At 28.9% G+C, this 18,014-nt stretch overlaps 2 protein-coding genes across 2 annotated transcripts; both read right to left on the bottom strand.

Moving 5' to 3' along the window:
- Positions 1–1,804: 1,804 nt before the first annotated feature.
- LOC131615901 (mitochondrial fission 1 protein A-like) lies at positions 1,805–5,822 on the bottom strand. Its single transcript, XM_058887082.1, has 5 exons — positions 5,564–5,822; positions 5,151–5,292; positions 4,933–5,054; positions 2,251–2,314; positions 1,805–2,125 (listed from the first exon to the last, which is right to left on the bottom strand). The coding sequence occupies exons 1-5, from the start codon at positions 5,663–5,665 to the stop codon at positions 2,028–2,030; spliced, it is 528 nt and encodes a 175-aa protein (XP_058743065.1). The 5' UTR covers positions 5,666–5,822; the 3' UTR covers positions 1,805–2,027.
- An 8,043-nt stretch (positions 5,823–13,865) lies between these two features.
- On the bottom strand, positions 13,866–17,259 carry LOC131615900 (probable magnesium transporter NIPA7). The gene is made up of 8 exons (XM_058887081.1): positions 16,942–17,259; positions 16,796–16,852; positions 16,011–16,101; positions 15,758–15,918; positions 15,553–15,680; positions 14,890–15,027; positions 14,660–14,752; positions 13,866–14,563 (listed from the first exon to the last, which is right to left on the bottom strand). Exons 1-8 carry the CDS (start codon positions 17,069–17,071, stop codon positions 14,336–14,338), a joined length of 1,026 nt encoding a protein of 341 aa, XP_058743064.1. The 5' UTR covers positions 17,072–17,259; the 3' UTR covers positions 13,866–14,335.
- Positions 17,260–18,014: the final 755 nt, after the last annotated feature.

Genomic DNA, 18,014 nt, shown 5'->3' with positions numbered 1-18,014 from the left:
GAACAAATCTTAATATTATGCCAAAATTTACTCCCGAGGTCATTCCAAAATTAAATAAAACAAGAAAATGATGAAAACTAATTAAATTGATTTTTTTCTTTTTATTATATATTAAATTTTTTTGTAATTTTTTAAATTTTAAAATTAAATTATTAAAAAACAAAAATTATTATTTTGTATTCTCTTCCACAAAATTATGTAAAATACTTCCGCCACTTAGATTAGGGTATTAGTGTATTACAACATAGTATTATCATTTATCATTGTACTCACTTTACATATTTGTTAATGATGTCTATGTTGTGTTCATTTAATCAAATATGTGAATAAGCACCTGTGTAGATGCTAACAACATTGTACACATCAACAATATGCACATAATAATTTTGTTGTATGTTTGAACAAGCTGCAGTAACATGTAAGGACGTAAAAAGTATAAAAATTTCAGTCATAACTCACGTTTGATTTTTAAGGTTGACGTTGAAATGACTAGTAGATCGCCCTCATTATGATTTCCCTTAACCAAGAATTAGAACCTTTGACAATCAAATTGCATAACTTTATTAGTGTTGGATTTGATTACCTCTTCCTTAATTTCTTTGATGCAATTAGTAGTGTAAACTTGTCCTGAACCCAACTTTTTTGTCAGTTGATGTTGAATAACTTTCTAATACACTTTTGGGCCGTTAAAATACTTTTAGACAATTACACACTAAAATAAACAGTTGTGGATGTGAAAATGAGTACTTTAATATCCACCTCGTCTCATACCCGTATTTTATATATATATATATATATATATATATATATATATATATATATATATATATATATATATATATATATATATATATATATATATATATATATATATATATTATGTACAGTTTTATCATCACTACTAAATAGATATATATTTTAATATAAATATTTGTTTGTTTCTTAATTCAAAGATAATATCCTTGAATTTTTTTTTAATGTTGAAAAAATTTAAAATGACATGATAACTTAATCGATTATTTTTATTAAAAATACATAAATACTTAAATACTATGGTACAAGTAGAAACATTAGTGCCCACACGACCCAAGTATAAGATTGAGGATGATTTTTTTTTTTTTAAAATCGAGCAAATATAGAGATGGACCCTATATTACTATATACAAGTCGTGTCAATTGTCATTCATATTCTGGAGTGAAGGCAATGCTTGGTCTTCTTTGGGTGAGTAGTCTCATTCAAAACTAGGGCTTAAAACTATCAATAACTTGAGCATTTAATTCTTTACTAAATTTACCACTGAAATCTTAATAATTTAAACCTCAATGTTTTTCATTGTTTTTTCATAAGTTGGAGGTAATGCAACATTTTTTAAAAATAGAAATACTAAGATAAACTAATGATATATTTATCAATGAGTAATATAATTATTCTACTGCAAATGAAGAGCTTTTTTCAGAGATGATTTATAAAAAAAGAGAATGCGTTGTAAAAGTTTAAAAAACCTATAAGATTTTTTTTTCTTCCAAAACTTCCACACACCTTGAGTTGACATATGTAAAAGTACCCTAACTAGAAGAGACTCCCTACCACTAGTATTGACATATTACACAATCTGAGATGCCAAATTATTGTAATATTTCCCAGATTTTCCATAGATGTTTCATGTTCATACAAACAAAACTTCGGATTCAACCCTCACATCAATGTCTTATTGTCCAAAGTTTAAATTGAAATCACTGATATTACTGATATGGCTATTCATACATCATATTTCAAGGAGTTTAGCAGAAAGATGGAGAAAAATTGAAGGAGACAACAACCAAACATAAATATAGAATTTTCTCAAAACATGAAAACACACATCATATCTCTTATCTAGTACTTGGATATTAGTATATCCCCCATTTTGTACACATCATTGTTTGCTCCATCCTTTAAAAGCAGTAAAATACAACAAATCACAGTATCATATATGTTTTGCTCTTACACATCATCTGCGATCATATGCTTATCAGAAAGGACTCTGTCACCTTTTACGAGATGCAGCTGCCGCAATCCCACCTGCAATGAGTCCAACAGCAGTTGCAGCAACAGTTGCAGCAATGCCCAAGCCAATGACACCATCTACAACAGAGGAATAGAAACAATGTCAGCGTTATTTAGGGTCCAAATCAAGTCCCTACTCATTGGTCTCAACATGATAACAGTGGCAGAAAACGCATAGGGAGACATCAATAATTGTTGAGAACCTTTTGTAATCCGTTCCGAAATCGCCGTCTCAAGTGTCAATGCCTGCCTCCAGTCAGGTGCAATCTGCAGAAGAAAAAATGGATAGGATATTTATTTAGTCTTTGAGGAAAAAACATCAAAGCATTGTTTCCAGTGTTTCGAAAATACATTCTCTCTAGTTAGCTTTCATTTTCAAACTATCACAATTAAAAAGAAAATCCATAATACTCCCTCCGTCCCACAATGAGTGACCCAGCGGCCAGCACACCATTTCACACAGATTAAGAGAAGTAGAAAAAAGTAAGAGACATAATATTGTTTTTACTATATTACCCTTATTATGTATTGGAAATGGTGAACTTTTTAATAATCAGAGGGTAGAATTGGAAAAAATGTATTGGAAATTGAAATGGGTCATTCCTTTTGGGACACTGTTTTATTCTAAATAGATCATTCATTGTGGGACGGAGGGAGTAGGGGTGTGCATGGTTACCACATTACAAGAACCGATCCATTTTAGTGGTTTTAGTTTTGAAACCAAACCACTTTTTATAAAAGTCCATTAGAAACTGCAAAATGGTTTTAATTTGGTTTCAAAACCGGTTCAAATTGGTTTTTAACCAAACTAATTTGTTAGTAAATGGTAGCTTTATTTTTTATTAGATTTTTTTTGATATTGTATAACTTAATACTGGTATACGTGGCATTTTTAATAGACTCAGTCATTAATTTTCTTGACATTTGAAATTATTCATTATTTTATGCTTTTTCTAAAGAAAATTAAATAAAAAATAACTGAGATGAATAATAACATTCACTTAATTTTAATTAATTGATTTGTTTCATCCTTGTAATAACGTGACATGTTTTGTAAACATTCTACCTTGGCCACCTAAAAAAACTATTTTATTCTTTTTAAACAGAATGATCTTTTATTTTATTTTATACTTTAATTTATAAGTTTATGACATTTTAAGCAATTAAATTATAAATTATACTGTTTAATGCATACAATTTATGAAGGTCAAATAAAATAAATAATTTAAAGAATAAAGTATTTTTTAACCATAACTATATAATATTTATATCGACTTTACGCGACCCGTGCGAATATTTTACACGGGTCCTTTGCTAGTTCAAGAGTTAAAAGGTAGTGATTGGTTGACAGTGTAAAAATATTTTACACTATCAGTGCATCACTTTTTCTTTTTATTAAAAATAAAAAAAATTAACCAATATTTTAATGGTCAGATTAGTTATTAAATTGATAAGAATACTGAATAAACTGAATAACACAATAATTTTTCTAGAAACTTTAACTCTAAAGACGAAAAGTTGTCTCAAATAATTTTTAAACAAAGTCTATTTATATTTATATTTTTCAATTTTTTTTATCAAAGCAACATAGTTTTATATAAAAAAAAAAACACAAGCATATCAGTTTTTCAAAATCATAGATTTGTCATATTTTATCACTTTTGGCAATTTGTGATTGTTTTTCACTGGTTCCAAAATTTATCCAATCCAGTAATTTGACCAGATCAATGACACCTTCGATTCATGTTCAACTAATTGATTTGGTCCAATTTTTAAAATACTAAATTTAAGAAGATAAAATAAACTTATAAATAACTTAAAGGACAAAAATACAATTTAATAAGAATTAAAAAATTTAATGTAGAGATGAAAACAGTATTTAAGTCCAAATATTATATATAAATGAAGACAAATTAATTTGTTAAGTTCAAGAGTTTTTGAATGAGATAATACTTTTTTAAAAGAAAGATTAAAAAAATGAATTCAATAAAGAAAAATAACAAGAATTTGAAAGAATGAAAAATTGAATTCAGTGAAAAATGATAACAAGAATTTGATAGATTACAAAAAATGAATTAAGTAAAGAAAAATAACAGTAAAGAAAAATAACAATTGTACACAGTAATATTTTACTTTTCATTGACATCATATTCATTTGGTTATACGGATAACCATTGGTTATTAGAATTGGAAACCGGTTTTTTGTTTTAGTTACAAAATGGATTTGGAGCGGTTTTCATTCAACACAAATTGGATATTTAAAATTGGTTCATTGGATTTTTAAAATTGGTTCTTCTAAACCGGTTTTTTTGCACACCCCTAGGAGGGAGTAACTCAATCATACAGCCACCCACATATAAAGTAAAAATTGAAAATATTGTTAGGAAGTAGATAGATCAAATTAGGGGAACTTGATTTAAAACAACGGACGAAAACACATCAGTGTGATTTTGTCTACAAAAGAAACTGATGAAATCATTATACAACTATTAAAAAGTGGATGAAGTGTAGGATGTTAAAAAATTAGAAAGGCGGAAGGCTCCGCTCTAATATTTCTTTAGAGCCGAACATGATTCTAGAGGTATAATATTGATTTTAACATGTATGGTTTCTCTAAAGTAGAATTGATTTTGCCTTTAGAATTGATTCTAAGGAAGGTTTTGATTCTAGAATGGATTTTAACATTTTAATTTATTATTCAACACATTTCTACAGGAATGTATCCAAACATAAATCATTTTACTTTCAAGTCACTTATAGTCAAAATTAACTCATTCAAAACTAATTTTTACCACCGCAGAAGAACGGAACAGACACCAAGTAACAACAAACACAGAACCAAACACACAGCAAGTAACAATAAGGCCAAAGAAAGAAAACGATACCTCAAGGCATTTTTCAACAAGATCCCTACTCTTTGAATAGTCACCACTTCTATAATATCCAACAGCCAGAAGATAAAGATTCTCCCTCTGCTGCAGCGGGTCTACCATACTAGGTAACGATGCTGCCATACACAAGTAATTTTACAATCAACATATTCTGCTGAACACAGTTGCAAGTTAAGTAAGTAAAATATATAGATACAGAGATAGTGGTTTACATTGAAGCATTGCTATGCCACGCTGCACATCATCTGGACGTTTAGAGTGAACAAGAGCCCATGATAAACGCAAGAGAGATTCTTGCATAGACTTATCAGAGGAGGGTTGTTTCTCAGCCTCAGCAACCTCTCTTTCACATCCCTACAGATATACATACATACATCAAATGAAAAGCAGCAAAGCAAAAGGAAAAATCAATTTGGTGTGAATTAAGATCACCGGCTATAAGTGATTTTGTTAGATTATCAGAAACAGCTTTTTTTAATAAGCGCTTGTAAGCAATCTGACAAGTGTTAAACTGAAATAAGTGAATTGAAATGAGACTGTGAGAGAGAACAGATAGAGCAAAAACGAAAACCCTAAAAAAGGGAAAACGGTGTGTTAGATGATTGGTGAGAGAGAGGGGACTTACGGCGATGATATCGGAATCGCAGGAGGGAAGATGGTCGGAGCCGGAGAAGAATTGACCGACTTTGTCAACGATCATTCCTAGCTTAGCTTCAAGTTTCGCCATTGAAATTGAATTGAATCGAATTGAAATTGAAGTGAGTTGAGAAATTGGTATTGGAATTGTTTGATTGAAAATTGAGAGCAGAGAGAGTTGTTTTAAGTTTTATTGGCACGCACGCCGACTCGGACTCGGACACGGAGAGACTTACTCGTTAAGGAAAATGCAATAGATTTGTAGAACGCAATACTACTATAATACCCTTATCTTTTTTGTTGTCTTTATTAAATGCAATGAATTGTTTGGAAATTACTCGACTTGAGCTGATTTTATTGAAAATAACAGATAATTCAACTTAAAATTTATATTTTTTTATGAAAAAAGTTAATTTATAATATAAAGATTTGTTTATATTAGGCTAAATTATAGTTTTTGTTATAAACATTTATACTAGTGGATGTCCATCCCTCTTCTTATTCTTCATCTTCCTATTCCACTTTAATGTACTTAATTTTCTACCTTCCTTGGGTCCTATAAATAAGACTCATGTTACAATGTAAAGTTCACCCTTGAGAAGAATATAATACAATATTGCTTTTTCTCTTCTTTTCTCTCATTCATCTCTCCTTCGTCTATATTATTTTGGTTAATTTTATAACACGTTATCAGCACGAAGCTCTACCGAAAAAAAATTGAAGCCCTAATTGTTAGAGGTAATATTAGTTTATTATTTTATTATTTTACTTTCTCATTATCCATGTTGAATTTTGATATTATAACTTATTAAATTATCAATAATCTCTAAAGGATTACAAAAACAACGTGTTTGTTATATAGTTCCTGAAGAACTTAACAAATATCCATTAAAGATAGTATTAAGTTTGTTATATAGTTCTTGAAGAACATATCAAATATCCTAGAAGGATAATATTGAGTTTGATATATAATTCCTGAAGAATTATAAATAAAAAATGATGATTGTGATTGAGTTCTTGAAGAACTACACACACAAAAAAAAAACTTTTTATCACTACGAAGATCATTTGTGATATATAATTCCCGAAGAGTTAAAGTTTTAAAATAAGGATTTCTCACACCTTAAAATATTTTATCTATAATATTAGAAGAATTTCATCATGATATTAATGAATCCCAGAAGGATTGCATCTATACTAATAACATATCCCTGAAGGATTGCACAAAGAATAATTTTTCTTGACCGTTGTTTATGAAAATAGTTAGTGATGTGATATTTGTAGAACTAAAGATTAATATTAAACTATCTCCAAATTATTGTTCAAAGATTGAGTTTAATCAATTATTGTGTTTATAATAATTGATGAATTCCAGAAGAATTCAACGTTCAATCACCTTTAAAAGGCCGCATCTATAATATTATTGAATCCTAGAAGGATTGTATCAATTATGTTAAAAATTAACAAAATAATTGCTTCAATAATATTATCGAATTCTAAAATAATTGAATAAATAATATTGAAGTATCCCAGAAGGATGATTTTGAGGTATGATTTTGAGGATGATCTTCATGCATCCCAAAAATATTGTAAGAGTAATATTAAAATATCCCTGAAGGATTTCATAAATTTTTGTTGTTGTTGTATCGATCTAAAAATTTTTAATTTGTAATATGTTCATTAAAAGATTGTCATTCCAGAAAAATGACACAAATAATTTTAACGCATCCCAGAAGGATGGTTATATATTTTATTTATTTTTTAGATTATTGTTTATAACAAATTATTTATATAGTTCCTGAAGAACTTATCAAGCATCGCTGAAGGATAGTAAATCAAATTAATTATATGACGATATAATTTTAGTGATATGATATTGTATGATTAAATATGTTTAATTTTATAAGGGGTAATTGTTTGATAATTATATGATAATATGTTCATATGAATGTGTTTGATTAAAGTGTTTAATAATGAGATACTATTATATTGGTTTTGAATTATATTGGAGGTATTGAATATCTTTGTATTACACTTAAATGTGTCGTTGGTAAAACCGGTTGAGTCATCTAGGATTTAATATGATGCGAATAATTTGTATTGAAGAACCAGAAGTTTCTTCAATCCAGTCAACTTTTGTGTGTTTCTAAAGGAAAATAAAAATTTGAGAAATTGAGTTTTTATGACATTAATTGTTGCATCGACTAAAAGATCATGCATATGTCTCTACTCACAACCAGAAGTATGTGAAATCATTTTCTCAACTAATTAGACTAAGATCTTGTTTTCTGGATTTTTTAAAAAAATTCATGTATAAGTATCACATATATTATTAAAATTGATATTGAATATCATGTAATATATGTCCATAAAAAGAAAATGGACCCGAAGATCCATTCTTTAGACGTCTAAAGTTAATTATATGGTTGATACTTATGAGATCATCAATTCTAAATTATATATTTGAAACACCCAAAGTATGATATTAAGATATTTATTCGCATTAAGCCAACAAGATACTATATCTTAGTCCTCCCTAATTTATTCTAATATTTCTCATCTAAGTGAACATTTGGATGTGTTGTGTATATTTCAATTGCTCCAATATAATACATTAAGATGAGTCATGAAAGAATATTGGAAAAATATAATTAATATGAATCTCAATTTTGAGGATATAATTTGAGAAAAGAATTAAATACTTGATTGCAGCCCAGTAGGCTGATTATCACTTGATACATTAATTTTCCCAATATTAGGGGGAGGGAATAAGTAGCTGAAATCATGAACAAGAAGTTCAAATGAACAGCTAAAATCATGAACAAGAAGTTCAAATGAACAACTGAAATCATGAACAAGAAGTTCAAATGAACAATTTAAAATAAATTGTTGTCTTGATCCTCGTATAAATCAATATGAACCAAAAGTTCAAAATATTATTCATTTGCAAAGTTTATGAAATAAATTATCAGCTGATAATACTCCACTCAAAGTGGATTCTCCTATTGGATAATATAATATTGCAACAGAGTTGTTGCTGCGCCTGAAGCGTGGTATGAAAGTCGGTTCCAATGTTAAAAGTCCTCTACTAAGAAAAGAAACTAAAGATGACCCAAGTGAAGATATGAAAATGCTAAGAGCACTTTGACATAATTTAATTTTCAGTTCCAGAAGAACAAATCAAGTACTTGAAATATGAAATAAAGAGATCTCGATAAATTATGTCATGGATGAAATGGAATGGAACCGAAATTGAGATAACCAAATAAAGTCAATATTGACAATGTCTTTGTATACAATATAGCGCTAAAAGTGATCAATGGTAACGAGGATCATGAGTCAAAGTCTATTAAAGATTGTAGACTAAGTGAGAATTGGCCAAAATAAATATATTCAATTGAAGAAGAATTAAACTCACTTTACAAGTGACTCACTTTTGGACCTGTAGTCCGAACACCTCAAGGTGTGAAACTAATTGGATATAAACGAGTTTTTATGAAAAAGAAAAATAAGAATGATATAAAGTTTGATTTATTTCTCAATGATTTTCACAAATACCTAAGAATGATTTTGATAAAACATATTCACCTGTAGTGGATTCAATCAATTTTTGATATTTAATTAGCCTTGTAACACATGAAGGGCTTAATTTGAACATGATGAATGTAATGACATCTTATTTATATGGTTCACTTAATAGTGACATTTACCTGAAACTCCCTGAAGGGTTCAATATACCAAAGGCACGTAATTATGGATCTCGAGAAAACTACTACATCAAATTGAACAAGTCTCTGTATGAGCTGAAAGAATCTGGATGCATGTGGTATAATCGCCTCAGTGAATATTTACTAAATGATGAATATACAAATAATTCAATTTGTACTTGTATTTTCATAAAATGATGTGGAAAAGTATTTGCAATAATAGTTGTCTATGTGGATGACATAAGTATTATTGGAACTCCTGAAGAGCTTCCAAAAGCTATAAATTGCTTAAATAAAGAGTTTGAGATGAAGAACCTAGAAAAGACAAAATTATGTCTAGGTTTGCAAATTGAACATTTGGACAAAGGAATATTTGTACATCAAGAAGGCTATATAGAAAAAGTGTTAAAACGCTTCTATATGGACAAAAGTCATCCGTTGTCTACTCCAATGGTTGTTAGATCATTAGATGTGGAGAAAGATCCTTTCAGACCTCGAGAAAAGGATGAAGAATTGCTTGGTCCTGAAGTACCATATCTCAGTGCAATTGGAGCACTAATGTACCTTGCGAATTATACACGTCCTGATATATCATTTGCTGTAAATCTATTAGCAAGATACAGTTCTTCACCTACACGAAGACATTGGAACGGAGTCAAACATATACTTCGTTACCTTAGAGGTACAATAGACATGGGTTTGTTTTATGCAAAAGTATCCCAATTCGAATTAACAGGTTATGCAGATGCAGGTTACTTGTCAGATCCTCATAATGGTAGATCACAAACTGGTTATTTGTTTACATGTGGAGGTACTGCTATTTCCTGGAGATCGGTGAAACAAACCATAGCAGCAACATCATCTAATCATGCAGAACTTTTAGCATTACATGAGGCAAGTCGAGAATGCGTTTGGTTGAGATCCTTAATTTAGCACATCCAAAATACTTGTGGTTTATCTTTTGAAAAATTAAATACAACGATCATATATGAAGATAATACCGCATGCATCGCTCAATTGAAAGATGGTTACATTAAAGGAGACCGGACAAAACACATTTCCCCAAAGTTCTTCTTTACTCATGATCTCCAAAAGAATGGTGATATAAGCATCCAACAAATTTGTTCATGTGATAACCTTGCAGACCTTTTCACAAAGTCACTCCCAAGCAGAATTTTTAATCAACTGGTACACAAGATTGGTCTTCATCGAAGAAATGACTGTTCAACCGAGGGGGAGAAATGAAAGGATATTGTACTCTTTTTCCTTCACTAGATTTTTTTCCCACTGGGTTTTTTCTAGTAAGGTTTTAACGAGGCATATCCTCAATGGACATCCAAGGGGGAGTGTTATAAACATTTATACTAGTGGATGTCCATCCCTCTTCTTATTCTTCATCTTCCTATTCCACTTTAATGTACTTAATTTTCTACCTTCCTTGGGTCCTATAAATAAGACTCATGTTACAATGTAAAGTTCACCCTTGAGAAGAATATAATACAATATTGCTTTTTCTCTTCTTTTCTCTCATTCATCTCTCCTTCGTCTATATTATTTTGGTTAATTTTATAACAGTTTTGGTCTTCCTGTTTTGTCTGTTTCATGAATTTAGTCCTTCTATTTTAAATTCAAACAGTTTTGGTCCCCTATTTTATATTTAAACAGTTTTAGTCCCCTCTCATATTTTTTTTAAGAAAATCGATGAAATTTTTTATTTTTTAACTTATAGTTTTATCTACGAAATTCAATAATAAGTTTATATACGATGATTTATCATGTTTTACAAGTAATTTGTCATTTAAAAAGTAAAAATATTGTTAATTTTAAGTGAAAAAGTATGAAAGGGGACCAAAATTGTTTAAATCTAAAATAAGGGGACTAAAACTGTTTAAATTTAAAATAGGGGGACCAATTTCGTGAATTCGAGAAAATAGGTGGACCAAAACTGTAATTAAGCCTTTATATTAATATAGAAATATAAATAAATATTAGCATCAAATTTGAACTCTAAGGCTCCGCTTTAGTAAAAATAATGGTTGATTAATAAGTTAGTTGATAGTTTATAAATTAAGAATAATATTTTATAACTGAGTTTTTATAATTTATATTTTATATTTTATGACATAAAAGACTTTTAATGCATAATTCTTTGATTTTAAATCAAAATAAACTATATATAAAATAAAAGTGGATTTTAGTTATAATAATAGGGATAAAAATAAAAGACTAAAATGCTATTTGAAATAACTTCTAGAAAAAAAGGCATAAAGTAGTAAAATAATCTATAATATAATATAATTTTTAAAATTATTAATATATAAATATAAATAAATGATATTGTCTGAACCCTAAATCCTACATCAACATCTTACACGGATTTAACCAACTAAAATATACTAGTTTAGGTAGTAGAATATGATGTAATTTATTTTTTTAATTTTGAATTATATTAAGGGTTCTTTTTTTTAACCTTTAAAAAATATATCAAAAATTAGGCATTGACAATGTAAAATATTTTATATTTTTATCTAATAGAAATTTATTAATCTGCCATATCATTAATTTAATTTTAAAGCTTAAATGAATCTTTGGTCCTTGTAAGTTAGCGAGTTTTTGATTTTCGTCCCTGTAAGTTTTTTTTCTGGGTCAGAGTCCCTATATTTCACTTTCACGTTTGTTTTAATCCCTAAAATCAAAATCTGCAGGAAAATTCGCAGGAAAGGTTTTCCTGCGAATTTTGGCTTTAGGGACTAAACCGCAAGCAAAATGTAAGATATGGGGACTCATACCAACAAAAAAAACTTACAGGGACGAAAATCAAAAACTCGCTAACTTACAAGGACCAAAGGTGCATTTAAGCCTAATTTTAAATATAAATGTGATTTGGTGGAATATATGTTGTTGATAGATTAATAGTGTAAAATTATTTTATATTGTCGATGGAACCTTTGACTCAAAAGTTAAATACTTTTATCAATATTTAATTTAATTTTCATTTCAATTTTTATTATAAGAAATATTTTTATATTAATTAAATATTTAATATATTTGACTATATTTATTGATTATATATATATATATATATATATATATATATATATATATATATATATATATATAAAATAAACAATTTTGATTATATATAATTTCTATTTTTATCTAATAGAAATTTATTAATCTTCCATATCATTAATTTAATTTTAAATATTAATGTGATTTGGTGGAATATATGTTGTTGATAGATTAATAGTATAAAATTATTTTATATTGTCGATGGAACCTTTGACTCAAAAGTTAAATACTTTTATCAATATTTAATTTAATTTTCATTTCAATCTTTATTATAAGAAATATTTTTATATTAATTAAATATTTAATGTATTTGACTAAATTTATTGATTATATATATATATATATATATATATATATATATATATATATATATATATATATATATATATATATATATATATATATATATATATATATATATATATATATATATATATATATATATATATATATAAAGTCATTTGATAAAATAAACAATTTTGATTATATATAATTCTAGCTCAGTTTATTTGATTAACAAATTTATTGTTTCATCCTCTCAAAAAAAAAAATTATTGTTTCACCCATTTAATTTATATTTAAAATTTAACATATTAATTGTTTAATTGATTTTAACTCAAATTATGTTTAAATTGAATCATCTATTATTGGTCTTAATTTTACTCTAATTATTTTCCATCTTGTATCTAAAAGAATAAATAAGTAAAATATCGTAGATGAGAATATTTTATTTTTGATTAGTCATGAACAACACTATAAAATTAATATTTAATTTTTTTATTTAAATTTTTCAGTTCTAACAACTAGATTGGATTTAAGTGGTTAACACACCCCATTTAAAAACACAATTTTTTTAGAAGAAAAAAAAGATTATTCAATAAAAATAGACAGATTTGACTTATACCATTTTTTTCTTTTATAAAAATTTTGATACCTAACTTAAATCTCTAACAATGATTTTATGGTCATATTATATGACCAAACTTTACTTACCTTCAATTATTATTATAATATTAACTCAAGATGAACAAATGAATATGCTTCATATTACAAACATTGAATCAACACAACTTTTACAATGATTGTAAAAAACCTCTTTCAACTTAATCAAAAGTTTAAATTTGAACCCAATTCTATTGGGAGTTTTATTGTCCGTTTTATTTCTTATTAGCCCGAGAGATTAGTCTCTCTAATTGCAACTACAGAATGTTTGATTTTCTATCCTAGTAAAAACACAATTTTTAAAAAAGTAAAGAAATTTATGATACTTTTTTTTTTAGTCGAAGGAACATTCTATCATGCTAAAATCTAAGAATGTTAAATTTGTCTCCTCTCGAGACAATATTATTACTAGGCCAAAGTGATACAAAGAAGAGACACAGCTAAGGAAGGAGTAAGGAAATTGCATGATGTCTAACTATCATGAACACCCGGTTGAAAATATCTTGGCTTCTTCAAAAAAGTTGAAGCTTTGAAGACACCTTTTATGCTTCCCTAACATACATCCACATGTGCAAAATCTATAATTATCACTGTCCTTCAAAATCCATAGGATTTTTGAGCATGTAACAACCAGAACATGTTCTTAATAAGAACAAAAATTCATATATTCATAGGAAACTACAATTTTTAACTTTGTACCGAAGAACCAAATTGCACAACAAATCTATACAGTATGCACCTTGCAAAAACTAGTTCGAAGAATCTTCCTAAGATTCTCGCAATGAAAGAAATTGATTTTTATACACTGTCGGTGTATAACTTTTTACACTATCAACCAATCAGAAACTAGATATAATATACGTTATGGTTGATTGACAGAGTAAAAACCGTTACACTCTCGATGCATATCAATTAAACCCGCGAAAGAATAGCTTCAGAAATCTCCCACCATGCAATGATGGTATCATATGAGGGGTTTTTGATTAAGACCTTTGATGTGTTCTGTCCTATAAAACCATCTAACTCAAACTTTGTCTTCTTTAGCATGTATTATCAGGAGATTCCTCTTCTTCATCTTCCTTGAGTAACAAGTCTCCGTTTCCGGTATAAAGCCGGACGGATAATGTAGGCGACGTAGGCATGCTACCTCTAAAAGAATGGCTTCGCTCGAAGTCCCTCGTCAGATGTAACATTATTGTGCCAGAGAGTACAACAATAAAGCCACATATTTCTGATACAATAGTCGAAAAACTTTGGCCATCCCAATCCTGCAAGCATTATTTTAAAACGTAATTCACACAATTCATAGACACCTGTAAAATCTTACGCATCTGACATAAATTGCAAAAACATTTTAACGGTACCTTGAACATTATAATGCTGGCCACTATTGTAAGCGTCGTAAACATGACATAGTATATAGGAGACACGATTGCCGTGTTGAAGGTGTCAAGAGCCTGAAATATCGTAAACGTGTTAGCAAAACATAATTGATTAGGTATTACAAACCTTCTATATAATGCACGGAATAAATCTTATTAGAGCCTTGAAAAGGACGAATACATTACACACAACACTCCATTAAGTAACGAACCTTGTTAAGATAATTCATTTGCATGACGACGCATATAGCCACAACGAACACGAAAAACCATGTCTCTGGATAAATTAACTGATTTTTCCCTTCAAAGGTTAATTTCAAAGAAGTTCCTAGTGCTTTGACACTCATCACCTGCCAAAAAAAATGTAAAACATAAGTGAAGTTGCATGAAAGACGAAGCTTGATTTATGAAATTCACTGCTAGAAGTTAGAGCTTAGAATCCAGATTTTGCTAGATAATGTTAACGAATAGCAACGAACTAATTGATTGCAAAAAAGAAATAATATTCCTTCCGTCATATACTCCCTTCTTCCTTTTTGACTGTCGGTTTCGTATAAACTTGTTTATATTTACATGTCATTTTCAAAGTTCAATGCAGCATTAACTATAGTTTTGTTTTGTAAATATTACTCTTGACGTAAAAAGGTGAAATGAGATGACAAAAAGGTAAGTGAATTATACGAATAAAGACGATAGTTTCATCAAAAGTAATAAAATTGTTATAGCGGATTATGGCGGAAAACTCGCAATATCAGCCGATATTTACAAATGCGGTGAGCCTAAAAAACGCCATGTATAAATGCCATAGCGTATATTTGATAACATTGTTATCAAATATAATATTGAGCATAAAAGACAATAATAAATTTACTTACAGAGAGGGAACCCATCAATGAACAAATGCCGGTAAAAACCAGCACATTAGTATGTCCACATCTTGGCGCACAATGGAGAACCAGAATGAACACCAATACTATTACAGATCCGGCATACGCTAGAAATGCTGCGTGCAGAAAATACCTGTTATAACGGAACCAAAATAAATTGCATTTAAAAAAAAAACAGGTGAAGTATTCTAACCTGGTTGAGTAGCCATATTCCATATCTGCAGAACCGACGTGATAGGTTCTTCCTTAGGAGCATGGATAACAATAATGAAAGAACCAGCAATGCACATTACACAGCCTAATATCCCAAGCTTATGTAGCCTCTCTTTCAGAATTATGTCAGCCAAAACAGCACTGAAATATACGCATTCGTGTTACCAAAGTTAGAAGCTGTGAAGTCGTAAACTCGTAATTCAATGAGAAAAAAAAATTGAGACTGAGAATACCTAACGATAATACTTAATGCACCGAGAGGGGTAACTAGAACGGCGGGAGCAAAAGCATACGCGACAAAGTTCGCAACCTCTCCAACAATCACTGCACAAGAGATCAGACAGAAATAGATTCTGCAAGAAATCAGATAGACAAAAAGAAAAAGAAAAACCTTCGCTAATAAACTGATGGCAAAACACAACACTAAAGCATATGCGAAGCATTAAATCCTAATCCTAATCAAAGCCGTCTTTGAGAGTGTGCAAGATGAGTTATAGCTCTGTAGCACCGACACCTTTGAAAAAAGGTGTCTCTGTGTCAGCGTGTGTGTCTGAAACCAACACCGACACTTGCGATTACGTTTAATTTATTAATATTTCAAATTATTATTGGTGTTGACGTGTCAATGTTGGTATCATTACGTTTAATTTATTAATATTTCAAATTATTATTGGTGTTGACGTGTCAATGTCGGTATCATGTTTCTGCGTGCTTCATAGGGCTACACCACAGGGTCTCAAATTTGCCACAGCTAAATAGGGCCCTAAGCCATGACTAACCTAGACAGAGCCTAAAAGCCTTAAGACGGCTCTTAATATTCCACTAAGCACATTAATTCAAACCTCACTTATATGTTTCCAAAAACTCACAAATAAAACAAAATCCAATTAATTTCTAGCATTCATTGGACAAAACCATCAAATCAAAATCAATAATGAAGACAAAATCCATTCAAGTACAACAAAATCTAGACCTAACCCTCCATAGGTAAAACAAAAAGAGAGGATGAAAAGCTTACTTGTGATCATCCCCACCCACCATAGTGGTTCCAATAGATAATAATACCCACCAACACCTGCAAAATCATAAATAACAATTCAAAACCATGAATCATTAATCAAACAAACTCCTCAAAATTACAATTCAAAAGCGAAAAAAACTAACCAGCCCTAACACCAAAAGCAGAAGCTGCTCTTCTAAGACCTTGTTTCTTAATGATAAAGCTTGACCCAATGAACACACTTGACGCCAACGCAAGAATAAGACCTGTTACATTCTCTTTCGACAGACCCATGTTGAAAAATCTGTACTTTGTTCTGATTTTGAATAACTTTTTCTTCGTGTATGTGGTTTGAGACAAACGAGGTTTCTCAAATCATCATCGTCGTCATTGATCGTACGTTGTTGTCCCAATAGAATTTGATGGAAATGATAGGGTGCGAACCACCTCAACTTAATTATCCGTGAACACGTTTTTGGACCCCACTTAACAGTTTTTCATAGTATCTGGATTTATTTAGGACCAAATTAAATGCATAGTATATACTTTCTTTTAATGCACTCTTTATTACATTCTTTTGAACCTTTTGTTGAATGTCAAATATCATATTTTATTCATAAAAAAATATCTTTTCCTTCTTATTAAACAATTATTGTAAAAATAATTAAAATTATTTGAATGAGGACAGATCCATTGACATCAGATGTAAGTCTAGACTTACATTAAATCTCAATCGTTAAAAGAATTGATTAAACGATCATATTAAATGAATAAAAACATATATATTTTATTCTTTTTTGATCTAGTATTATTAACGGTTGAGATTTGGTTTAAATTTTTTAAAACTTACACACCTAATGTCAATGAATCATAACTCTTTTCAGTTTAAAATTAAATTCAATTGTTTATTATGAATTATGATACTTCCAACTCTGACAATTAAACACTAAAAATATTTAATTTGTTTAAAAATTTAACTTTTAAAAAAACCACAATCTTTATATTCATCTAAAAAAATTGAACTCAAATCTTATTTTATCAATATAAAATAATTGTTATTAAATTATTTTAAAAATTAGGTCAAAATTTGAGTTAATTTTATAATTATTTATATTTATTACTCCCTCCGTTCCTTTTTAAGTGTCGTTTTAGAAGAAATTTTTTGTTCCTATTTAAGTGTCGTTTTATAATTTAATGTTATAATTTGTCATTTATACCCTTATTTTTTCATTAACTT

Source organism: Vicia villosa, linkage group LG7 (assembly GCF_029867415.1).
Source record: "Vicia villosa cultivar HV-30 ecotype Madison, WI linkage group LG7, Vvil1.0, whole genome shotgun sequence".
NCBI classification, from domain to species: Eukaryota; Viridiplantae; Streptophyta; class Magnoliopsida; order Fabales; family Fabaceae; genus Vicia; species Vicia villosa.
The sequence above is the reverse complement of the archived record's forward strand: the minus strand, read 5'-3'. Positions and strand labels throughout refer to the sequence as shown.